The 25,751-nt window shown below is 48.7% G+C and overlaps 1 protein-coding gene across 2 annotated transcripts in view; it reads right to left on the bottom strand.

Moving 5' to 3' along the window:
- SORL1 (sortilin related receptor 1) overlaps positions 1-25,751 on the bottom strand; it is a 1,341,481-nt gene that overhangs the window by 387,027 nt on the left and 928,703 nt on the right. For both annotated transcript variants that reach the window (XM_069614318.1, XM_069614319.1), the window contains exon 36: positions 3,790-3,902. In XM_069614318.1, coding sequence (XP_069470419.1) covers positions 3,790-3,902 — 113 coding nt within the window. The remainder of the gene's footprint in view (positions 1-3,789; positions 3,903-25,751) is intronic.

The raw sequence follows: 25,751 nt of genomic DNA, 5'->3' as shown, positions 1-25,751 counted from the left end.
GGGAGAGGTTTGAAAGGGAAGAAAAATGTCGTAATATGGTCATAGGGTTCTCTTTTCACCATCTGCAGGCTGGCATGGAAAGCGAAGAGGGGCCCTGTACGGAACCCCGCCTTCCCTTTCCATGGTGGCCATCTTGGACAAGGATTTTCCTTCCTACACCGGGATGCCGCAGGCTTTTCGGTGTAGGAAGAAAAATCCTTTTTTTAGCCCCAGGGGTTCCCACTTTGGGAACCTAGGGTGCTAACGGCCTTCATCCCCCATTACAGGGGCTGGAATGGGGGGGTGGGATAATGGTCCGGAGACCTCATTATCCACACTTGCTTTTCTTGGGCTGATAACTTGGGCTGCCAGGTCGGTATCCACCGTTCCATCCCTGGAACGGGGGATAAACGCCACAATATTGCCATGGGCAGAACACAAAATGCAAATGGAAATGTTGGAAAATCTTATTGAGTCTATGTACTTTACTGAGAAATAAAGTAGATGGAGTCCATACATTTTTTTTTATTCTATTTTTTAACTGTGAAAGGTGGTTCCTAAAGGAACATTTCTTATATTGTTTTTGGATGCATTTTTTTTGGCAGGAGAGCTTAGAACGAAAGGTGGTGAGGGAAATGAGGGAAGAGGCACCAAACACTAATATGGAAGGGCAGGTGGACATGGGAAAATGTTGTGCCTGTGTTATTTCTAAGGCAGTGTTTCTCATGCTCCCTAATTACAGCAGTGGTGGTGTCTCTTGCGGAAGAGGGATGGCATAAGCAGATTCCATTTTAAGATAAATATCAGTTTTGCTAAAAGTACGTACTGTGTACTAGATTGTTAATGGAGGAGTAGGAATAGGTGTTGGAGCTGTGCAAGGGAAATTGTGAAGTTGAAAGTTCCTAGATCAGTAGAAAATGCAGTTCCGAACTGTCCGCCAAGCACGGATCTTATCATGAAGTGCGGTCGGGTTCTCGGACACGTCATCATGCCGTGCGCCAGCATATGGTCATGTGGCACTGTCCGGAAGGTCCGCAATTATGTCAGATGTTCGTAGACATTATGGTTAAGTTGCACTAATAAAAACCTATGAAATTCAATTAAAAAATTTTAAGGGGACGTTATGGTTACAAGTAAAACTGAAAGCCCCCTGAAATTCACCAGTCATGGTAAGCTAAGCAACCATAACTCAAGCCACCACCGTGCACTGCTAAGAATAACACCCATGACATCAAAGATGACATCACAAATATTCTTGGGACTAAGCCTCATTGTGTCTTCTCTGTTCACCATAATAGGGTGTCCTGTTAGAATACTCCCAACAGGGCCGATTTATGAAATCCACCTTAGAAACCATACTGGATAGGCCCCGTTTCCTTTATCTCTTGTCCCAGTTTCCTCTTAAAGCTTCTGGATGGGTTGTCCCCCCTGCCCCACCCCCCCCTCGCAGTCCTCCTTGCTAGATGGACAGAATCTCCAGCACTCCGAGCATTCATTGGTCGCTGCAGTGTTACTTTCTGACAAAACAGTCAGAGACCAAGTGCTTCAATGTAGGGACCATCCCTGGCCCAGCAGAGTGATGGGCTTCCAATACTCTGCTGCATCTACATCGTGGCTCATCCTGGGTAGCTCCCAACCTTTGCCCCCATCATGGACTGACTGCCTCGTTTTGCCTCTCAAGCTTTCTTGATTATCCTTGGCCTGGTTCCGACATCCACTTGGTGTCTTCCATGTCACTACTTTCACTTCTCGCTAGTGGGGCCATCATCCTGGATACATTGATTATTCTTTATTTCTTTCCTAATGAGTCGTTGCTGGTCCAGGGTTCACTGCCCATTGCATTGGATTCTCTCACCAGCCCTGTGAAAAACACTATTTTTGTTTTCTGCATCCTCTGAGAAATCTTGAGCAAATGGCATTGTGTGTTTATGTCACTGGATCCTGGGGTCTTACTTTCTTTGGGATCTTGCTTAGGGTTTCCACAAGTCGAGGAGTAGTGGGATTTTGAATGGCCCCTGGACTGTTGACTTGCATCCTGCCTGGTATCCTTCCTTCTCAAGTTGGTTGGTTTAGTCTCAAAACCACTAATAGAGCTCAAAAAGGGTTTTTCTCTGGCATACCCCTTGGGTTGGTTGCTTCTTTGCCTATGTTTATGTGATAGAACAAGTATTTACCTGACTTTATCCTGTAACTATGTCTATCACCATGGACTTTGCCCCGCTTACTCCTAGAGAGAACATGTAACTGTTTTAAAACCACTGCTGAATTGACTAATTACCTGAACTTTACCATTTTTCGTGGTTACCTGGAGTTTTCAAAGAATGGAATTTTAGCTATTGCCTCAGATTTAAATTTATGAAATCACCATTCTCCTGCCATAGAAATGCTTTGGGATACTGTATCTGTGATTACATTGTATGCATTCATTCCTAGATATGTAGAGAGCCAATAGGTTTGCTATTGCACGTCTAACCCTATTGAATTATGGGCACTGTTGAGAGTTTGTAACCCCTTTTTTCCCCTCTAGGTGTTACTTTGGGTCTATGAGCTACCTGTGTGCGACCTGTGTTACAATGTACTAGAGGTTTCTAGAGAATACAAGGACAGTTCATATACTGCCCGTTGTGGGTCCATATTACTGCAACTGCATTTTACGGTTGTGTATGGCCCCCTTTTTCTCCACACCCCTACTGTAGCATTATAATGTGCTCAGTATGCCACCAGGTGCAGGTAAAATATTTTGCTACTGGATGGGGCGGCTGGGAAATGTCTGCCAAGACCCTTACCTATTTTTACATATATACTGCTCCAATGTATTTAAATGCACCTACTTATTTGAACTGTGTGCATTATGTGCAACCCTATAATAGTTTATGCTTTCCAGTGCATCTGTGCAGTGTATTCACTTGGCATGTCTAGTGGTAATAACTGTAGCTCAGCGCCAGCCTTCCTTCCTTGATCTTGAGTGAAGCCAGACTGCTGTGCCATTGGCACCAAGAAGGAGTATCTTCTGGTTTGAACCCCGTCTTTCACTTGACATAGATGAATTAATTACATTCGCCCGAGGGCTATAGGAAAAATCTCAGTAAGAGTGAATACATTTTATATTTAAAAATGTATATAACACTAAAAACTACAGATGAAAAGAAATGTTAGTCATGTTATTGAGAACAGGAAATTTAGTACCAGAAAACACAATTTAAGATGGTGCATATGCTAGAGGTAGCATTTTCGGGTTCAGTGGGGTTTACCCATAGACATGTGGCCTGCAGAGTTCACGCTCCATCCCGAAAGTCGGGAATGGGCAAAATACAGAATGTAATTGCAAAAACACATACAAAAATACCACCCAATGCATGGCTGACGGTCGAATCTGAAAACAAAACCTAAGTGAGGCACACACGAGAGGACCACTGATGGATTTGACATCCCTAGGTCACAGTTTTGGCACAGGTTTACTCAACACACAAGTGGTGTTGCGTGAAGAAATTAGGAAAGGACAAGCCAGTATGCAAGAGTAGAGTGGAAAAACTAACATCTGAAGCAATAAGAGGCTAGCCTTCATGGAGATGGCTTTCCGCAGGACAAGCATTTTCAGCTGTACTTCTGTTCTTCAGCAACACTAAATGTCTAAATGATTAACTCATTCCTCACCTACCAGTGCCTTGGCAACACTTACAAAAGGTATCACTGGATTCCCTTGTATTGCAATATTTGTGTTCCAACACTATTTGTCATATAATTGCAAAGAATGGGTTACGTGCAGATGACTCCATCTGTAATCACGGTTGGCTGTGGAAAAATACTTACAATGTATTCTCGGATTGAGCCATGAGCCTTTGATGGAGGAGTCCAACAAGCATGAATGGAGCCTTCAACTTCTTTATTTAGTGCCAGGTTGAGGTGCTGCGGTGCATCAGGTACTAGCAAAAAAGATTGGGAAATTAGTGCAAACTGCCACTATGGCTACATGAGACAACATTAATTGGAAAAAGAAAATTCTGCTTGAAAACTGTTCAGAAAGATTAACAAATTACTTGCCTCCCGGTAATGTTCTTTCTGATGAACGTTCCTTCCACTGATTCCTCATTTATGACATTCCTATCGCAGCGCAGCTGTCCTTTGAAAAATGTTGCCTAGCAGGGGCACAGCACGGCTCCGCATCAGCTCCGTTCAACACCATGCTATGCATAGGTCGACATATAGTGGTAACTGCAGAGTATTACATTTTTTGCTTTTGAAACTCAAAAAGGGATGTCGATAGGGCGTGCCAGTAATACTATCCCTAGTGTGACGTCTACTGTACCCATGGTCCTTCACGCGTTGCGGTCCCTCAGATTGTTTTGGTTCTGACATGAGGTAGGATGAAGTGTAGTGTGAGTACAACTGTAATAAAGCAGATAACAGTAGATCTATCCAGAAAAACATCCATGCACCTTCTACTCCACAGGGGAAGGAGGGTGGGCGCATGTGAATCTAAGCAGATAAAAGCATCAGAAATACGATTACGGTGAGTAATCTATCCTTCTGAGGCTTGTGGATCTGCTTAGATCACATGCTATACATAGATTAGCGAGGAGTGTCTGTAGAAGGTGGTGGGTTGTGAGAAGGTACAGCGGCAAATACATGCTTTATCACTGCTTGTCCCACCTGTGAAATCTGTTTTAGAATGTGTCAATGCAGTAGTGCTGAGTAAAAGTATGCACGGAACTCCATGTAGCTGCTTTACAAAGAGCGACCACCTTGACGTTTCCAATACATGAGAAAGTAGCTCCTGTACCCCTGGTAGAGTGATCCCTTGGTGTAAAAGGCAGAGTCTTGTTTGATAGAGAGTAGCAGAGTGTATGCATTTCACTATCCATCTGGAGATGGCATTTTTTGAAAGGTGGTCACCTTACCTGCTAGGTGCCACAGAGACAAACAGTTGGTCTGTTTTTCGTAGCGGTTTTGTTTACATAGTAAAGAACCGCCCTCCTTACATTTAGTGTATGGAGTTTTTCTCAGCTGAGCTTGAAGGATTTTGAAGGAAAGGTGGTAGTTCGATGGACTGGTTGACATGGAACTTCGGTAAGGACTTAGGTGAAAACCTAGGGTGTTTTCTTAGTACCAACTTGTCTTTGTGGATAACAAAGAGTGTCTTGCACTGACAAAGCTTGTAGTTCACCGACTCTTCTTTTGGAGGCGATAGCCACCAGAAAAGCTGGTTTATATGTAAGGTGTTTATGGCTGGATTTGTGCATAGGCTCAAAGGGGGGGGGGACCTATGAGCTTTGCGAGTACCACATTTAGATCCCACCCTGGACGCGGGTTTCAAATGGGGATGCAAAGTCTCTTTACTCCTTCCATGAATGCCTTAATGACAGGGACTTTCCACCAGAACACCTTGCTTTGAGAAGTGGTGTACGCGGATAGAGCCGCTAGGTGAACCTTGATGGTGTTAAACTAGCCCGGAATCTGTGGAGCATGTAATGAAGAATGTGTGAAGGAGTACATTCGATCAGGTTTACATTTTTTGACTGGAACCATTTTACAAATCTTCTCCATTTGTTAAAAGAACAGTGTCTGGTGTTTGGTTTGCCTGCCTCCTTGAGGATTTCCATACACCTTAGGTAATGTTTATTTGTAAAGCGCCTATACACAAGGCAAGTGTTTCAAAGTGCTCAAGGAGGGAGGGAACAAGGGGAGAAACCAACAGTCATTCAGAGCCCTTACATTTCTGAATGGTAGAAGTCAGCACAGGCAGAGTAAGTGCATAAAATATAACAGTGTAGATAATGGCAAATAAGTCCGACGACGATTCTGCAGTTTTACCAAGCACGTTGAGGCTCCACCATGCAAGGAGGGGAGACAGGGAAGATAGATGGACATCCTTCAGACATGGCACGTTCAGATTGTGCAAGTGCACAGAAGGTGCAAGGGGTGGGTTCCAAGTGCGCCGATTCAGTCAGAAACGGGGGTAAGTGCTGAGAGATGCAACTCTCATGGGTCATTGACCAAGTGCAGTAGCGATGAAGCAAGTGCAGGCCTGGAGGCAGTGCCAGAGGACTGGCGAGGGTGCCAGAGACATTGTGAGACCCTGAGGTACACCTGGCGGCCAGTCAGCAAAGCTGTGTGGAAAAGGAAGGAGAGAGGGGGGGGGGAAGAGGTTAGCAGGGTAGAGAGAAAGAGGCAGAGAAGAGGAATGTCTTAAGGAGTTTCCTGAATTTAAGGCGATCTGGCTCAAGACGGAGGGTGGCAGGGAGGCTATTCCAGAGGGAGGCCCCTTCTGAGGATAAAGATCTCCCTCCAAATCTCTGCTCGGAGAACCGGCTCACACGAAGAAGGTTGCAGGTAGATGAGCAGAGGGCTCGGGAAGGACAGTATTTAGGTAGGCATTGTTGCACTTAAGATGGTCCCAGGTCCAAGAAAGGCTTGTGGACAATGCAGAGGGTCTTGAACTTTATCGTTGTAGCCACGGCGAGCCAGTGGGTGGATTTCAGCGCCGGAGAGAGGACGTCCCTGGGCTTGAGGCCAAGGATAAGTCTTGTGGTTCTGTTCTGGATGAGTTGAAGAGGGTGCAAAGGCAGGGAGGTTGAGAAAGAGGCTGTTGCAGTAGTCAAGCCTTGAGAGAACCAGGGCTCTGGAGACAGTGAGCTGCAGGGGGAAGGTGAGAAAAGGAAGAGTACCTCTGAGGAGGTGCAACTGGTAGTTGGATTTTTTAGAGCTGTCCCAAATGTGAGTGGAGACGGAGAGAGTGGAGTCGAAGATGACTCCCAAGGTATTTTGCCTCACAGGTGGGTGCGGGGGCAGGGCCAAAAGGAGGCAGGCCAGAGAGAGAGGGAACGCGGGAGCAAGAGTCCCAATGCAAATGATCTCAGTCTTACTTGCGTTGAGGCAAAGATCGTTTGCAGCTTACCATGACTGAATTGTCGAGAGTTAGATATGAGCGAAGTAGAGGAGTTGGCAGAGGGTAGCCAGAAGGAGAGTTGGGTGTCATCCACAACACTGGAAGTTAGAGACAAAAGTGGCAATCACACATGCCAGGGCAGCCATGTAGACATTGAAGTACCAGGTGGATAGGTTAGATCCCTGGGGAACGCCACAGGTTGAAAGTGATAGTAGGGAGAAAGGGCCCAAGTTCCACCTGGGATGGGCAGTCAAAGGAAGGAGGTTAACCACGCCAGAGCCTGACCTTTGATTCCCAAGGTGTCAAAAAGATGTGTGATCAGGATGTTGTGGTTTACCGCATCAAAGAACAGAGGAGAGGTCCAGAAGAATGAGGACAGAGGAAGTGTTAGTGTCAAGATTTGAGAGCAGGTCTTCTCTGGTGTTCAAAAGACCAGTTTCCGTGCCACTGGATGCTCTAAAGCCAGACTGATGGTCGTGATGGAAACCAGCAGATTCAGTGTGGAGGGTGAGCTGAGAGATGGTCAGCTTCTCCAGGAGTTTTCCCAGGAAAGGGGTGATAGAGACTGGGCGGTAGTTTGCCGGAATGGAGGGGTCGGCAGAGGGTTTACAAGAGAGTACTTAAGAGTAGTTGGGAAAACTCCAGTGGCAAGAGATTGCAGAGATCAGCCAAGGCTGGAGCAAGCAAGTCAATGTTGTCCTTAATGGTTTTGGAGGGGCGGGTGGGTCCACCTGTTTGGATGAGGCCTTCATAGACCAGACTTATCTGGCAACCTCATCAGGTGTAATGAGAGTGAGAGAAGAGAGGAGAAGCGGTGGAGGGGCCAAGGGAGGCTCCAGAGGTGTTGATGTATGATGTGGTGTGGAAGTGAGAGAGGAAAGGATGTGTTGGGTTTTTGCAGTGAAGTGTGCTACGAGGGCCGAGCAACAGTCCTGGGTGGGTGTGACAGAAGAGGAGGCTTCTGCAGGATTGGTGAGTTCCATACAGACCTTGAAAAGTTCAGCCGTGTTTGATGCTGCGGAGATGCAGGTTTGGTGTGGATGATATTGCCTTTGAAGGAGGCAGCAGGCCAGTTTGTCAGAGGGTCTGCCTGCCTGAATTTCCGTTCAGCTGCCCTACACTTGCATTGAAGGGCAGCCAGATCAGTCATACCAAGAGTGCATTTTCTGGAAGGCTTCAATCGGACCCTCATGACAGGGGCAAGAGGATCAAGGGTGATTGAGAGAGAGATTGAAGTTAGCGAGGGCTGTGTCAGGGTGGGAGTTAGCTGCAGGAGTAGGAGGCAGAGAGTAGGTGGAGGCAAAGGCAGCCATTGTCACTTTATTCATGGGTCTGGTGACTTTGAATATAAGTGGCTGCGCCGGGTGTGCCGATGCAAGAGGCAAGGAGAGCTTCAAGTGGGAAGAGAGAAGTGAGTGGTACATCCAAGAGAGAGATGTTGTGAGAGGGGTAGAGAGGGATGTCGGAATAGATGAGAGCATCCAAAGTGTGGGCCGCTGTGTGCGTGGAGCCCGAGGGTAAGATGGAGAGTGAATCGCATAGGTTGCGTAAAGGTCCTGAGGAGTCAGGAGAGTTCAGATTGATGTTGAGGTCCCCCAGCAGGAGGAGTTGCGAGGAGGAAGAGAGGAGGCCAGGTCAGCCCATTCAGAGAGGAAGAGAATGGACTGTCCTGGTCACCAATAGAAGGTGGACATAAGGAGAGAAGGCACTCGAAGGTGTAGTAGTCCTGATTGGGGATGATGGACACAGGTATCCATTCTGGGAAAATCACTGCCACTCCCTCTCCTGACCCCTTGAGCCTGGGCACAGAGAGGATCTTGTATCCTTCTGGGAGGAGTCTGTCAAAGCTCATGACAGAGCTGTACTTGAACCAGGTCTCTGTGATGGCGAGCACATCTAGATCCAATCGTTCAAGGAGGTTGCAGATGTTAGACAAGTGTTTGACAGCAGAGCGAGAGTTAAGTGTGGCAATATGGAGCAGCTTGCCATCTTTGAAGGTCTTCTGCAGGGAGGACCTTCAAAGATGTAGTTTTAAATTGCCAAACTCTATGACTTCAGGAGCCAAGCTGCCAAGTTCAAAGAGGGACTGTGTGAGTGGAACGTTGTCCCCCCGTGCTGTGTGAGCATGTTTTGGGGGCACATGAGTTTGATTGGTTCGCACATCCTCAGTTTGCAAAAAAGCAGAAACAAAGGTTGTCTCGCCCACATAGGAGCAACTAGGATTAGTATCACATGTTTCCGGTGCATTTTGTTCACCAACCTGCTCAGTCGCAGTGTTGGGGGGGGAAAGCGTAGGCAAATTTCCCTGACCAGTTCATCCACAGGGTGTTCTCCTTGGAATCATGTTGGGGAAATCTGGATGCAAAGTCTAGGCATTGTTTGTTTTGACTTGTGGTGAATAAGTTTAAAGGAGGATAGCCCCAGAGGGAGAAGATATTGTCTAAGATGTTTTTGTCGAGCTGCCACTTGTGTCCTTCAGGTAGAGTATCTCTGCTTAATGAGTCTGCCAGAGAATCGAGTTCCCCTGGAAATGTTGCGACGTTAGTAACATGCCCCACAAGTGCACGCTTCCAAATTTCTTGTGTTAGCCTGCACAGACTTAGAGAGAGTGTACCTCCATGCTTGTTTATGTAAAAAATGGCATTGGTGCTGTCCATGAGAACTTTTACTGTCTGACCTGACAGGTGCACTTGGAAAGTTTGTAGGGCCTTGAGCACTGCTAGCAGTTCCAAAAGGTTTATTTGATTTTGGGCTGTGATCTGTGTCCACAGTCCATGTGCTGTGTGGTGAAGGTAATGGGCTCCCCACCCGGTGAGTGATGATTCTGTTGTGACAACTGCGTGCACTGTAGGGTTGTGAAAAGGTTTTCCCTTTAACAGGTCTTCCTTTGTCCACCATCACAGCACTTGAACTAGGGTTAGCGAAACAACCACTAGATCGTCCCATTGACCGCTTGCCTGAGACCACTGTTTCGCTAACCACTCTTGCATTGGGTGCATGTGCAATCGTGCGTGTGGAACCAGGTAAATGCATGAAGCCATCCCGAGCAAGCGCATTGCTTGGCATACGGTTATTTGGTGACCGGCTAGATACTGAGGTATTTGCAGCAGTATGTTTTGCACTTTTTCTTTGGAAAGACTAGACACTCTTCTGTCTTTATGACAGCTCTAAAAAAAACTGTTTTGTTTCGCTTGGACCGAGACTTGATTTTTTCTCGTTCCTTGAGAATCCCAATTGGAACAGAAGGTTGATTGTTCTCTGGGTATTTTGCTTGCAAATTTGGGGGGATTCCCCGGTTATCAGACAGTCATCCAGATAAGGGTACACTGGGAGTGCCGAAGAGTAGCACCTTGAATTGGTAGTGTTGGTTCGCCATTTTGAAGCGGAAGAATCTTCTGTGCCCTGGGAACATTGAAATATGCATGTATGCATCTTTCATATCCAAGGTTGCCATGCAGCCCCAGTTTTAGCAGTGGGATTACTTCCGGTAGAGTTGTCATCAGAATTTTTGTGGCTTGACATAGGTTTTCTCAGGGGGCGCAGGTCTAAAACAGGGTGCATTGTTAGGTCTTTTTTCGGCACAAGCAAGTACATTAAATAAATACCCTTGTTTACCTTCTTTGTTAGGACGATTTCTATGGCGTCCTTTAGTAGCAGTGCGTTGACTTCTTCCAAAAAGATGCATTGTTCTTCCTGTGAAGTCTATTTTTCTTGGCGGGTGGTTGGCTGATGTTTGAATAAGCTCTATGCAATACCCTCCTCCCCCTGCCACGCTGGCAGGTACCCACTTGTCCGATGTGATCCCCTCCCATGCATGGGTAAAGTGAGAAATATGAACTCCTTCTTGAGTGCCATGGGACAGAACCTGTAGCGGGTGGTCATTGCTTAGGAGGGGTAGAGCCCCATCTTGAGGACGAGGATCTGCCCCTACTTCTAGACCTTCTTTGGCCTCTTTGAAAACCCGGTTGGGGGGACTGCCCCTGTAAACCGGTGTGTGTTTGAGCTCCTCTCTGCCCAAAGGGTTTGTTAGTGAGTTGTCCCAGGGATTTGAAGGTATCATATTCCTCCTTTGTGCTTTTAAGGGCATCTACAACTGCTTTGCCAAATAAATTGTTGGGCACAATAGGCATGTTTAAAAGGGTAGCCTGGGTCTCCAATTTAAATTCAGATTGACAGAGCCATGCATGGCGTTTGGTTATTGTGCCTTCTGCCATGATTCATATCGCTTTGTCAGCTGCGTGTAGGTTATTTTTAAGGATGCAGCTTCCTTCAGCGATGGTGTGTTGTGTTTTTAGGGGCTTTGGAACAGAGGATTTTTTGTGCTATCTCGTTGTGGGAATTGTAGCTGGATAATAGCGTATTATTATTAGCTATTCTTGTTTGATAGGCAGCCAAGGAAGCTACTTTCCTGCCCAGGGTGTAGATCTTTTTAACTCTCCTTGTCAGGAGGGGCTTTGGAAGAGGCTAGAGGGGTTCCCAGACATTTTCTTGTGGTGGTGACTATTAGAGAGTGGACTATAGTTTTTTTTAATTTAAATGTATTTTTATTACTTTTACAACAAAGCTATGACATTAATTACACACACTGATATTGCTAGCGTGCTTAGGCTCTTTCCCCAGTTATCCCAACCCCCTCCCCCCAGCTTCCACTTATGATATAAGTAGAAGCGTAAATTTGCAGACCTTCTCTTTTTACAGTCTTCTTAATTGTAGGGCCCTGTACTTTCGGTATTGAGTCATTGCATCGACAACCAAACCATCTAACAACAAACCATCACATTTGTTCCATCAAAATATCATTCCATAGATTAGGGGTTAGATTAGGGTTAGGGTCGGGTTAGGGTTGAGGCTAGGGTTTGATTAAGGGTTACATTAGGGTTAGGGTTGGGGCTAGGGTTAGGTTAAGGGTTACATTAGGGTTAGGGTTGTGGGTTAGGGTTACATTAGGGTTAGATGAAGGGTTACATTAGGGTTGGGGCTAGGGTTAGATTAAGGATTACATTAGGGTTAGGGGGGTGGGTGTGGGGGTTGGGGGGAACCCCCCCCAATATACACATTTTTTTTAACGTTACAAGGAGCTGGCCAGTGCCAAAATTGCAGCACTGGACAGCTCCATGTAATGTTATAATGTTACAAAAAAATGCATGGAAATGCTATCTTTTACATGTAAAAGTGCATTTCCATTGAAGCCAGTCCACTTATATTTTCGATGGAGTGGTTTAGACGGAAAGGCACTTTATCATGTTAAAGTTAGACTGTCAATGCTTTGACATTTGATGCTTTGTTTTCGAAGCTTTGGTGCGTCAACCCTTTATTTTCGATGCAATCACTATAAACCATACTTTCCAGCTGTTGGATCCTAGCTCACTGGGTCTGTCCCAGGGAGTTATTGTTCTTCCTGGAAAAGAGTTGGGCTTTAGTTGTCCCCTAATGTATAAGGGTTCTGAAGGGGCTGGTTTTAACATCTTTTCGATGCGTGGGTTGACTGCCTGTGTCAGATTGGGGGTAAGTAGTGAGGGTAGAATACGCCTCTGGGCTGAATGAAGCAAAGGGATGAACTGTGCTGCAGATTTCTTATCCCAAAGGATGTCCTCCACAAAGTCTTTATCGACTTGAGCCTCCTGGTTATCTATCATAAAGTGCTCTGCAGCCTTTAAGAGCAGGTCATTGTACTGCAGTTGGTTGTCTACCAGGGAGTCAGCCACTGGTGGGTTGGTGTGGTCTGGGATTGGATGATGTATAGGTCATCATCATCATAATAGTATTGGTCAAAGTCTCCTGTGTCCCTTGGTCTTCTGGGTCTGCCTATGAGCCAGGGTCCTGCGAGCCTTGAGTGTCATAATATGGGTCTTGAACTAGGTCCTGATATGACAAGGTGGTAACCTGTGTGGTATCCAGGCAGGCTTTTTTGGCTCTGGGCTGTTGGCTTACGGTCTTGCTCTGCGGGGGCCCTGAAGGTTGTGGAGTTGCTCGGGGTGTTCATCAAAGAAGTTTATAAAACTGGACATTCTTCTCATGACTGTATCAAATTGTTCTGGGGTCCATTGGGAGGAGCTTGGCAACACAGAGGGAGAAGGTGTAGGTGGAGGTTCTGGTATAGGGTTCTGTTTATGATGCATTGCCCCTGAAAGGGTGTCCTCAGGGATAGAGTAATCCTTACTTTTCGTACCTTGTGACTTTGGACGTCAAAGATATAGAGTTTTTTGATGTTCTGGCCTACAGTAGGTTGTCGAAACTTGTTTTTTTTTAAAATTAATTTGCTCAATTTAGAGCTTTTTCCCGGGGCCGTCGACACGTCTTTAGATGCCTGGCTGTCGGAACCGGAGGACTTCCCAGATGTAGACGCAAGGTCGGAAACTGACTTTGGCATCTATTTCAGGGGCCTGTCATATGGTGATCATGACTGTAATGGCCCAGAGTACAGGGAATGGTCAGACCTTCCCTTCGACACCACGTGTGGCTTATCGGTCGATTACATGGTCGATTTTCAGCCATGGGCATGTGCTTTGTGTGGTGTGAACTGGGGGTGCTTGAGCCACCGGGTGTCATCCCCGTACCAGAACCGCCAGCCTGCCTGTTGTGGTCTGGCATGTAGGAATCTGCTGGATCCTGATCGACCCCGGTGTCACTTAGGACGCCTATGTGGTCATCACTGTAGATTTCCTCGCTGTCCATGGCGGCCTCGGCCTGCATGGCATGGTGGGCCCAGCGTTTAGTCTTGCAGTCCTTTGAAGTTTTTTTTTTTTTTTTTTAACTTGTATTTATTAGTTTTACATAAATAATACATGAAGAAGTTAACATTGAATCTTATAACATTCCCTTCCCCCTCCCCCCTCCCTCCCCACGGGACGGATGGAGTCTTTTGTCCAGGGATCCTTTTATGCGTTGAATATATCTGAGATTTTTATGTTATGGGGGCACCATTGTTCCATAAAGTCTGACTGGAGGTATTGCAGGGTCCCTTCCCATTCCTTTACAAATTTGTCTCCTGTTCCTTGAAGTTTGTGGGTAATTTTCTCCATTGTTATATGGGCCCATACTTTCTGTAGCCAGGTGTAGGTCAATGGGGTATTTTTATTTTTCCAGTTCTGTGCAATGGTGGTCCAGGCTGCAATGAGTAGTCCCATGAATGATCTCCATTGCGTTTTGGTGTATTGCCCTGCTGTGTCGTCTTTGATTCCACAGAGCCACACCTCCTCCCCCATCAGCCCCACATCCGGGAATATTTTGCCCATCTCGTTTTTCACTTCTTCCCAAAAGGGTCTGATGCCTTTACAGTCATGCCATATGTGTCTCCATGTTCCCACTTCGTCACATCCTCTCCAGCAGTGGTTGGACGTGTTGGGGTACATTGAGTGGAGCCTCTCTGGGGTGTAGTGCCACTGTGTCATTATTTTGACCCACATCTCCCTAGTTTGTGCCGAGCGGGTCATTCTGGGGATCTGTTTCCATAGGTCCTCCCATTGTTTATCCGTTGGTTCCTCCCCCAATGTTCTGCCCCATTTTATTCTGTATGACCATTTAATGCTTTCCCCTTGTGAGTTTATGTATTTGTATAAAGTTGATACCCATTTTCTCTCCCCCGTGTTGGATGTGATGTATGTTTCGAACCCTGTAAGGTCCCTGGTTGCTGCCTCGATGATTATCGGAGAGTTTAGCCAGTGCTTTAGCTGTTCATATCTGTATCTATCACTTTTAGGGATTTTCGTGCCAGCCACGCACGACTCCAGGGGGATGATTTCCTTGTCCATAAACATCTCTCCTATTTTAGTAATGCCCGCCTTCTCCCAGGTGTCATATGCCCCTTGTTCCATCCCCGGTGGAAATAGTGGATTTCTACAGATGGGTGTAAAGGGTCCAATCGCTGTGGTCATTATGCCTTTTTTTGTTTGGCTATCCCATGCTTCTAACGTGGTCTTCATAATTTCGCTTAACCTTAGATTTTTGTGCCTGTGCTGCCTCTGTTTCCAGAGAAGTTCTACCAGTGGGGTCCTTGCTACTGCTCTGTCTTGTTTGGCCCATATCTGTTGCGGATCCTCCCCCACCCACTCCCTTAGAACTTTAAGCTGTGCTGCCTGGTAGTATTTTCTAAAGTGGGGTAGCGCCATTCCTCCTTCTCTGGTTGGGGCCGTGAGGACCTTCCTGGCTATTCTCGGTGTTTTCCCTTTCCATATGAAGGACGATACCAGTTTTGTTAAGGTTTTGAAGAACGTGTCTGGGACCCCCACTGGGAGAGCCTGAAAATAATATAGTACCTTTGGGAGGATGGTCATCTTGATTGATTGTATTCTACCCCACCAGGATATCTGTAGTGGGTTCCATCTGTTTAATTCCCTTCGGATGTTTATAATTAACGACGGGTAGTTTTCCCCGTAGAATTGTTCTATTTTTGGGGGTACATTTATTCCTAGATATTTAATGCCTTTCTGTACTATCTTGAGGTCCAGTATTTTTGCCTGCCTTTCTATGTTCGTTCTATCCCCTGCCAGGATGAGGATCTCTGATTTTTTTCTATTTATTTTTAGGCCAGAGATGGTCCCATAGTTTTCTAGTTCTCTAACTGTGGCCGATAAAGTGGATTCAGGGTCCTCTAAGGTTATTAGCATATCATCTGCATACGCAATTACTTTGTGTTGCTGACCCGCCATTTCTATCCCTTTGATGTGTATTGATTCCCGTATTTTAATTAGGAGGGGTTCTAAGAAAAGAGCGTATAGTAGTGGTGATAGGGGGCAACCCTGTTTTGTTCCTCTCGTTATCGTTACCTTGCCAGTGAGTTCGCCATTAATGGCTATTCTACTGGATGGGGAATTGTAGTTTGCTCTAATACTCGCGATATATTTTTCCCCAAACCCCATGGATTCCAGAACCCTAAACAGTATGGACCACTCCACTCTATCGAAAGCCTTCTCGGCATCTACTGACAGTAGTATCGCTGGGGTGCGGGTTATCCCTATTTTTTCGATCAGGTGGGCTAGCCTCCTAGTATTATCGTGGGTTTGCCTGCCTGGAATGAAGCCTGATTGATCCTCGCTAATCAATTTAGGGAGGAGCGGGGATAGCCTTGTTGCCAGGATTTTGGTATATATTTTTGCATCTAGGTTGATTAGGGAGATTGGTCTGTATGATGCGGGGTTAGTTGGATCTTTGCCTGGTTTGTGAAACACCAGCACCTTCGCTTCATTCATTGTGGGGGTCACATTACCGGTGTCTTTGAATGAGTTTAGGAGTCTTGTTAGGATCGGGGTTAGTATGTCTGCATATTTTTTATAAAATGGTGCCGTAAACCCATCCGGGCCTGGAGCTTTGTTACTTGGGAGTTCTTTTATGGCTTTATTGACTTCTTCTTCACTGATAGGGGTCTCTAGTGACTGTTTGTCTTCTTCTGAGATTTTCGGGATCTTTAGGGCCTCTAAGTATGAAGTTTGGGCGTTTGTATCGGGGTGCTCTGTGGAGTAGAGCGTTTGATAAAATTGCCTCATTGTTTCCCCCATGTTGTGCGTAGAGGTTTGAGTGGCACCTTTCGTATCGCATATGGCCTTAATTGTTGTTTCTTTTTGTTTCGCCCTTAGTTGTCGCGCCAGGAGTCTGTCTGCTTTGTTCGCTCTTATATAATATCTCTGTTTCAGATAGAGTAGATTCCTTTCTGCGCCCTTTGTACGTAGCATCTCTAGTTGGCCTTGTGTATGTTTCAGAGATTTTTTCAATATCTTTGTGGGTTGAGTCGTCAATTTCTCTTGGATCTCCTCAATTGTTTTTTCCAGCTCTTTTTCCCACCGATCCCTTTGTTTATCTCTTGTGATTTTCATCGCTATCATCTTCCCCCTCAAGACTGCTTTAAACGCGTCCCAGACTGCGCTCATTGCGACCTCCCCCGTGTCATTTTGTAAGAAGTATTCCGCTATCATTTCCCTTATGGCCTCCCCTGCGTCATGGATCAACTCCTGCGGTAACCTCCATTTCCATAGCCCGCTCTTCCTCCCTGGGAGAGTCACGTCCAACCATAGAGGGGCATGGTCCGAGAGGGCTATAGAGCCCTTATCTAGTCCTTGTATCTTTCCCAGTAGTCCCACTGACACCCATAGATAGTCGATCCTGGACACAGAGCTGTGAACATGTGAGAAATAGGTGTATCCCCTTTGTTCACCCTTCAGTTCCCTCCAGACATCATTCAGAGCCATTTGGTCCATTTGCTGTTTCAAACGTTTTGATGGCGCCCCCTGTCCATGTGTGTTTCCTGTGCTCCTATCTAGCTTTGGGTTCCACGCCAAATTAAAGTCCCCCCCCAGTATCACCTCCCCTCTAGCGAAATCTTCCAGTTTCGATAGTGCGTTTCTGAGAAAGCCATCCTGTCCCTGATTGGGTGCATATATTGAGGCGAGCGTTATGCGCCATCCTTCGATCTCTACGTTGGCAAAGGCGTACCTTCCTTCCTTATCAGTCATAGTGCCTATTGGTTTTATGTCCTTTCCTTCTTTTATCGCTATCAGGGCTCCTGCTTTTTTTTCTGTTGTCGTTGCCTGTGCCCATATTTTATATCCTTTTATCCGCATTTTGTGCTTATCTTTAGTTTTGATATGGGTTTCCTGGAGGAGTAGTACATCCGCCTTCTCCCTTTTAAATTGTTTCTCCAGTTTCGTTCTTTTTGTTGGGTGGTTCATGCCCCTGATATTGTAGGTCATAAAGCGTATCATCCCCATTCTATTTTGTTTGTGTGCCATTGCCTCTGGTCCCCTCCTGTTCCTGATTTAGCTCTTTGTTTCTTCCGATCCCTTCCCTTCCCTTCCCTTGAACTTCCCTCCCCCCCCCCCAACTTTGAACTTTAAACCAACCAAACTTTCCCCCCGAGTAGGGCGAGGGTTCCTATTGACGCTAGGGCGTTGCGCCCTTCGCTCCCTGCCCTCCATACCCTCGGGGGGTATGTTATGGGGATTCCTAAACCCCACTGATCCATTTGTCTTTGCCTGGTTCCCGACCGTTGGGTCTCGACCAGGCCGCCCTCCTTGAATTGTCCGTTCCGGTCCGTTCCCATGTTCCCCCCCGACTGGGTCTTGAGTGGCAACGTATCCATGTCTGTTCCCCAGGCATGTGTTTTTCTTATACTCCTCATGGTACCTTTCTCCGGGTGTCTCTCCCTGGATTTGCCTTCTTCTGCTTGCTGGATTCCCAGCCCGTAGGTTTTCTCGTTCGTTCTCTCCTGTTTGTGGCCTCCCCCTGCTCCATCTGCTCCATCTCTTCATCTTGTAGTCCCATCGTGGTGAGGCCTTCTTCCAGCGTGGTCACTCTTTTCTGTTTTCCTTCCCATGTGAACAGCAGCCCAAACGGAAAGGTCCATTTGTAGCGGATTTGTTTTCCTATTAGCACTTTCACCAGTGGGGCCATTGCTCTTCTTTTTTGGAGGGTTATTAGTGCTAGGTCCTGATACAGTTGGATGTCTTGCCCATTCATTTTAATATGTTCCAATTCCCTGGCTCTCCTGAGGATCTGTTCTTTCTGCGGGTAGGAGGATAGCGCCACCAGAACATCACGTGGTCTTTCCCCTGGGGCCCCCGCTCTTTTCGGTCCCACCCTGTGGATTCTGTCGATTCCGATATCCTCGATATCTTGTGTTCCCAGGATGTCTCTGAACACCTCCTTCACCGCCTCCTTCAGATCTTTGTCCAGCACTGATTCCACCATTTTCTTGATTCGGATGTTGGAGCGTCTAGAGCGGTTCTCTAGGTCCTCACATTGTAGTTCCAAGTTGTGAGTGAGTGTCACTAGGTGTTCTTGCGTTTCGCTTGTTTGTCTCGTGTCTTCTTCAAGACTTTGCACCGTTTTTTCCACAATATCTGTTCTTTCTTCTAGGTTGTTTGTGTCTGTTCTCATGTCTTGTACCGCTTGTTTCATTTCGTTCTTCATGGATGTAAATTGTTCCTGAACTGTGGACATGAATTTTTCCTGCAGGTCCATGAACCAGGTTTGCATGTCCTCCCTGGTCAGTGGTTGCTGTTGTTGGGATAGTGATTCTGCTTCTCCCGTGGGGTCTCCCTGGGTTCTTCCTCTCGGTTGTGGTGTCCCCTCTGTTGACCACATCTGCAGAATGTCGGCCCCTTGTTTCGCTGTTTGTGGAGTTTGCTGGATGGGGTTCCCCTTTCCTTTTGCCCTAGACATGATAGGGCGCTCCGTCTAGTAGACTATATGGTTCCTTCGCCCTCTTGTAACCCTTCGATGGGGCCTCTCGCTTTCTTGTCCTCCGAGGTGTTCTTCACTGTTGGGGGTCCTGCTGTATTATGTTTCACCTTCCTGGGTTTCCCCCCTTCCCCCCCCATGTCTTGTTGGGGGACTTGTGAGGTGAGTCCTTGTGCCCCAGGGGGAATCTGGTTGGTGCCGGGGAGAGGTTTTTTTTTTTTTCTTTTTTTTTTTTTTCTTCCTGTGAGTCCCCCCCCCCCCCCCTGGGGTATGTGCGCCTGGGCTGGCGCTTTATTCCTGGCCCCCCCCCGGGCCTGCTCACCTTTGCCTCTGTGTCCTCCTGTGCGCTCCGTGCAGGGCGGCCCCCGCGGCCCCTCACCCGCGGTCCGCCCTGCTCGCGCTGCTTTCTCCCGGCGCCGCAGCTGCTCCGCTGCACGCCGCTCTCCTCACCTCGGGACGGCGCGAGGGCGGCTCCGTTCCTCGATCCCGCTCACTCGCTGGTCGATGCCTCCCAATCTCCCGGCGCCGCGCCGGAGGGCCCCCTGCGACGCGGGAGAAACTCTTTCGGTCCCGATGGGGGAGGGGGCGGTTGCCTCGCTCCTCGTGTGTTCGGCGGCGCACGTCTATTCACAGCGCCTGCTTCCTCGCTGGGGGGGGGGGTGTATGGGGGCAGCTTGGTAGTCGGGGGGGGGGCCGAGGGACGGCCCGTCACGGGTTCGGTCGTGCTACTTTCGGCGGCCCGGGCGGAGCGCGGTTTAGCTGCGACTCCTCACCCCGGCGGCCATCTTGGATCTCCTCCTTTGAAGTTTTTGACCTGAACAGTTTGCAAGATTTGCACTGTTTTTCGGCGTGGTGCCCAGGGAGGCAAAGGTTACACACACTGTGAATCCTTCAAGGGAAGGGGTAGAATTTAAAAGAGTGTTTCCCATCGTGTATAAAGATGACATCCTGGCGAAATAAATGGGAGTATAGGGAGTATGCATTCTCCAAGTGAAAATGGAATATGAACCTCCCCAGCTCTCCTTACTGTTCACAGGGCCTTGAAAGGCCGCAGGCAAAGGTTTGTCGAGACAGGAGTCGCTGTCTTCGATGGATGGCCTTGTCCATGAAGCTGTTCCTAGAGATCTTACGGTATACGATTGTTGTAATGGTGTCAGCCAAAGAAGAATTCCATCCAGCCATGACATCAATCCCCATCTTCAATTTATCATCAAAAATGTTGAATGACTCAGAACAGACACCCCTAGAGAGAGGTCTATCCTTCGTCCCAGCTACTAAAGCAGACCCGTCCCAAACAGAAGCAGAATTAAAAAGGTTCTTTCCAAACCTCAGACTCAACTACTTCTTCGAGATATATCTACCGGAGAAACAGGAGTCTGAACATGCGATTCCGCAGGAACCAGGAAGACTACGAGACAATACTACGGGCTTCAAACAGAGGTCCATTTTTATGCCACCTCCTCACACCATTCCCCGAGAGTTTGACAGCTTTGAAAAAATAGTAATCAAAACCATTACCGCTGGACTAGCACAAAAAAACTTCTATCAAGAAAACCGGAGCAAAGAAAAAAGGACATCCCTCAGTGCACTTAACGACGACAGATCCATCACGATCAAACCAGCCAACAAGGGCCGTGGGATTGTGGTAATGAACACTACAGATTACAACGACGAAGGCCTGCGGCTTCTAGCAGAAACTACATCCTATAAGAAGCTTAACAGAGACCCTACCCAACGACTACGAGAAGAGATCATTAGTCTTACAGACATGCATAGGATGAAGGATGGATATGTGAGGACGAACAAGTTCCTCAACAAAACACACCCAAGGACACTTACATAAACATGCAACAAAACTGCCCAGCAGGCCAATTGTTTCAGCATGCGATTCATTACTAGAACCCCTTTCACTCTACACCGACCACTTCATGAAACCCTTCGTTGGACAAGGAACAAGTTACTTACCTGTAACTTTTGTTCTCCAGCATTGGTCTGGCATGGATTCACATGCTCATGAATATTCCCCGTCGTCAGACTGAGAATCCTCGGTGAAGAAAAAAATCAGTATAAGTTTCATTTCTGATCTGTCTTTCTTAGTAGTAACCAATCACTGGTCTCTGGGTCATACTGCCCCCAGCCAATGACTGCCCTCTGCCTAAGCCCCGCCCCTGGCAGCCATCCTCAGGTTTGGTAGCACGTAAAGTGGCAGTATGACCAATTGAAGAGCCGCAGAGGGTTAGGAGGGAGGGTTCGCATGTGAATCCATGCCAGACCCATGCTGGAGAACAACAGTTACAGGTAAGTAACTTGTTCCTTCTCCAGCATGGGGTCTGGCATGGATTCACATGCTCATGAATATAAGAATACATAGCAGTGTACACATGCACAACCACGGGAGGTGGCGAGGGTCAACATTAAGCATTACATAAACTCAACATTAAGCAACTCTTACCTCCTCACCAGGCCCATCTTCAGGCGAACAGGTTGCGCAGAACTGCTTGGCCAACCCTGGACTCCTCCCTGGGATCCCGGTCGACGCAGTAGAATTTCGTGAAGGTGTGCGTCGACCTCCACGTAGCAGCCCTGCAGATGTCCAGCAGGGGCACACCAGACAAGAACGCCGTAGTAGCAGCGATCGCTCTGGTCGAATGGGCTCTCGGACGGCTGGACAACAGTCGGTTTGCCAACCGATGACAGTGCATGATGCAGCCGGAGAGCCATCTGGAAATGGAAGCCTTCGAGAGGGCCTTCCCTTGATTCACAGGTCCAAAGTTCACAAAAAGCTGTGATGTCTTCCGAAAACTCTTTGTGCGGTCCACGTAGAACTTCAGCGCTCTAGCTACATCCAGCGAGTGCAAAGTCCTCTCGGCTGGCGACAAAGGCAACGGGAAGAAGACTGGCAACACCAAGAGCTCGTTGAGGTGGAAGTCCAACGGCACGTTGGGCATGAAGGAGGGGTGCGTCCTCAGCACCACCCTCGTCTCGTGGAAAGTCAAGTATGGAGGCTTGCAGGATAGGGCCTGAATCTCTCCCACTCGTCGTGCGGAGGTGATGGCCACAAGGAACGCTGTTTTCCACGACAGAAATTTCAATGGTGCCGAATGCAGAGGCTCCAATGGCGGCCCCATGGCCTGGTCAGCACCACGTTGAGCTCCCACGCCGGAGCCTTCACCGGCAGAAACGATCGGAACAGTCCCTTCATAAATTCCTTCACCGGGCGATGAGACCACAGGGATGACCGTCCCGTTGTTCTGGTGTAACGTGAAATCGCTGCCTTGGCCAGCGACAGCAGGTATGGCAGCACTTGAGGGGCCGTAATTCACAGAGCGTTAATCTTCTGTGCATGGCACCAGACAGAGAAACTCTTCCACTTGTGTCCCTGGACTACAAATCTGAGAAACTTTCGGTATCCTTTTAGAATGGGGATGTGGAAGTAAGCATCCTCCAAGCCTAGCGAAAGTGGAAGTCGGCCTCCTCCAGCTGTCCTAGTACATGCTGGAGGGTGACCATCCTGAACTTTTGCGCCTGGATGTTTTTTTTTAACCGCCGCAGGTCCAGAATGGGGCACCAACCGCCTGTCTTCTTTCTGACGAGGAAGTACCTTGAGTATACTCCGGAGCACCGGAGCCTCTTGGGGATGAGCTCGATGGCACCTTTCTTGAGCATCGCCCTTACTTCTAACAGCAGTTGAGGGACGTGATTTTCCTTCCTGGCCACGGGAGGAATGTGGGGGCACTTCCTTAGAAATTCGAGTGTGCCCGTGGGCCAGGGCATCCAGCCCCCAACGGTCGGTGGAGAAAGACTCCCACACGCTGACGAACTTCGCCAGCCGGCCTCCCACTGGGGCGCTCAGGTGGGGGCCCGACGCTATGGCCGGTTCAGTCCTGCTTGGAGGCGGCCTTGCCTCCTTGGCGACGACGAGATTCTCCTGACTTGCCGCGTCCTCTGTAGGCCTCCTGCGATGAGGAGCGGGCAGCCTGGCGGTATGTCGAGGAGCCGCTGCCGGATCCCTTGGAGGCACCCCGACTGCCTCTGGCGTTCCGAAAGGGCGGCCGTCATTGCTGCAACACTCCCAAGGCCCGAGCCGTCTCTGTGTCGGTCTTGATGGCCTGAAGTGACTCATCCACTGTTTTTCCAAACAGGTTGTTCCCGTCGAAGGGCATGTCCAAAACTCTGGTTTGCATGTCCTGGCGGAAATCAGTTGCCTTGAGCCATCCCCGCCGAAGGCAAACACTTTTGCCCAACTGGCGGAATCCGGTGTCGGTGATGTCCGTGGCCACCGTTATGGCGTGGTCCGACGCCATTTCACCTTCCTGCAGGATCTCCAGGGCCTCTGACCTCTTGTCATCCGGTAGGAAGTCCAGCAGGGGAGCGATCTTGTACTACAGCTCCCTGTCGTAGCAGGCCTAAATCACCAGGGCGTTGGCCGCCTTAATTGTCGTCGCCGCAGACAAGATGACTCGTCGTCCCATGGTGTCCAGCTTCTTCCCCTCGCCGTCGGGTGGGGAGGTCGAAGTTGAGGATGACGCCCTCACCACTTTCTTCTTGGCTGCCGCCGAGAGGACCGAATCCGGAGTCGGCTGTGCCCTAAGGCATAAAGGGGCGGAATCGGGGACCTGGTACTTCTTCTCGTACCGATCCCCCCTTGGCAGGCGTCGTGGACAGGTTCTTCAGGAGAGCAAGTCCCTCCTCCCAGATATCGTCAATCAACGGTATCCCGAGGGCCATCTTCCTCTTGGCCTCGCGTTGCTGATAGAGGAAACCTTCCTTCTTCTGTTCCTCAGGGCAGAGCCGAAAAAGCTTGGATGCCCTGGCAATCATGGTGTGCAAGGAGCCAATTTCGTCGGGCGGTGAGGCCCGAGGGAGTGGTGATGGAAGGCCCATCCCGTCTTCACCACCGTCGTCATCCGTTCCCGTCGTGGCCGTATCCGTTCCTGTCATCCCTAGGATAAGGGGAAGGAGATGAAGGCTGAGCAGGCTGCGAGGGCCGGTAAGGCGGGGGGGATGAACTCTCTTCCGCTTGTTTGTAGGGCTTCCCAACGGGCCCGGTGCTCTGCTGGGTCATCCGTTGGGGTTAGGGGCAATCTCATCCTTATCTCTGTGCATAAGGTTTGGATTGCCATCAAAATGGCCACCGAGTTGTCCTGAGGCTCAGGCACTGGCTGCGGCAGGGCGCAATGGTTGCTCCTCTTCCACAGGAGCCTCGTCGGCGCCACCGTCACTCTCTTCGTCCGCCTCCTCGGGGTTCCCCCCTTGAGGCCGGACCTCAACTCCTTGAAACCTCTTGTTGAGGCCCTTCACGACTTCAACCAGTTCCTCCTCAGAGGCTGTACCCGTGTCCGTGAATGCCACCGCCCCCCCCTCTTTTTCCACGGGGGTCTTATCGTAAGGCTGAAAAAAGGATTCCTCCATGGCGGCAGGGAAACTCTGGGCCCAGAGGTCGCTTCCACTGGGCTAGCCTCCACAGGCTTCGCCAGGGCCGCTGCGACCCCCCCTCCCCCGATAGAGGCCTTCACCGCGCTTCAGGCCTTCACCTTGGGGGAGGGGTCACCGCCTCACTCCCCCTTGGCTGATCCCTTTGAGATCGACCGGGGCCTCTCCAGAGGCTTAGCCGGGTTCTCGGATTTTCTCTTCACCGAGTCGGAGCGTTGGCTCGTGGTTGATGGCGTCAGTGAAAGTGCACCCTGCCTGGCAGCTGAGGAGCCAGACCCTTTGGCGCTCCCGGTGCCCACGGACTTGCAGTGCTTTGCCTTCTGTTGGGCCCCTGTCGCCGGGGTGCCCTAATAGGATTTAGAAGACCGCTCAGACTTTTTCTCACCTGCTGGGCCCTTCTCCAGCCAGCTGGCGAGGCGGGACAGACGATCCCTCAGTCCGTTCCGACAGGTTCTTGCAAAACGCACAGTCCTTTTCCATGTGCGTCTTGTCTTCGTGAAGGCAGTAGAGACATCTCGAATGCTCATCCTCCTTGAAAACATTCTGTAATCCGCATCCAGGGCAGTTCCTGAACAGCTTGGATCCGGGTGTCGAGCTTCCCTTGTCCTGGGTCATGTCCACGAGATAGGCCTCAGATCTTCTGGAATCCTCCAAGAAGCGTAACTCGACAAAAACTTCACCCTTGAGGGGCGCAGAAATTTCCGAAATGGGTCCCCGTTGATCGGAAGTAGAAACAGTGGAGCTTGAGGCTCGTTTGACCAAATAAATGAGATTAAACTCTTTGAAAAAAATCGCAAAACGCAGTAAATCCTCGAGAGCTATAGCACGAGGACTCACAACACTTTAACGTGCGGTAAAAATCTGAGGATGGCTGCCAGTGGCAGGGCTTAGGGAGAGGGCAGCCATTGGCTGACGGCAGTATGACCCAGAGACCAGTGATTGGTTACTAAGAAAGACAGATCAGAAACAAAACTGATACTGATTTTTTCTTTACCAAGGATTCCCAGCCTGATGGGGAATATTCATGAGCATGCGAACCCATGCCAGACCCCATGCTGGAGAAATGAAATCTTACATCAAGGACAGCACAGACACCATCAAAATCTTGCAAACCTTGGACTTGATCTAATTCGATCCTAGTCACCATGGATGTAGAGGCCTTGTATACCTCGATTCCACAACAAGGACTAGAAGCACTCGCTTGCTGTCTAAACAAAAGCACTGACGTAACCTCGACACCAACCAATTTCATTCTTGAATGCATTCGCCTAGCAATGTACAA

The sequence above is a fragment of the Ambystoma mexicanum genome, chromosome 9 (genome assembly GCF_040938575.1).
Source record: "Ambystoma mexicanum isolate Mex_15411 chromosome 9, UKY_AmexF1_1, whole genome shotgun sequence".
NCBI lineage: Eukaryota > Metazoa > Chordata > Amphibia > Caudata > Ambystomatidae > Ambystoma > Ambystoma mexicanum.
The sequence above is the reverse complement of the archived record's forward strand: the minus strand, read 5'-3'. Positions and strand labels throughout refer to the sequence as shown.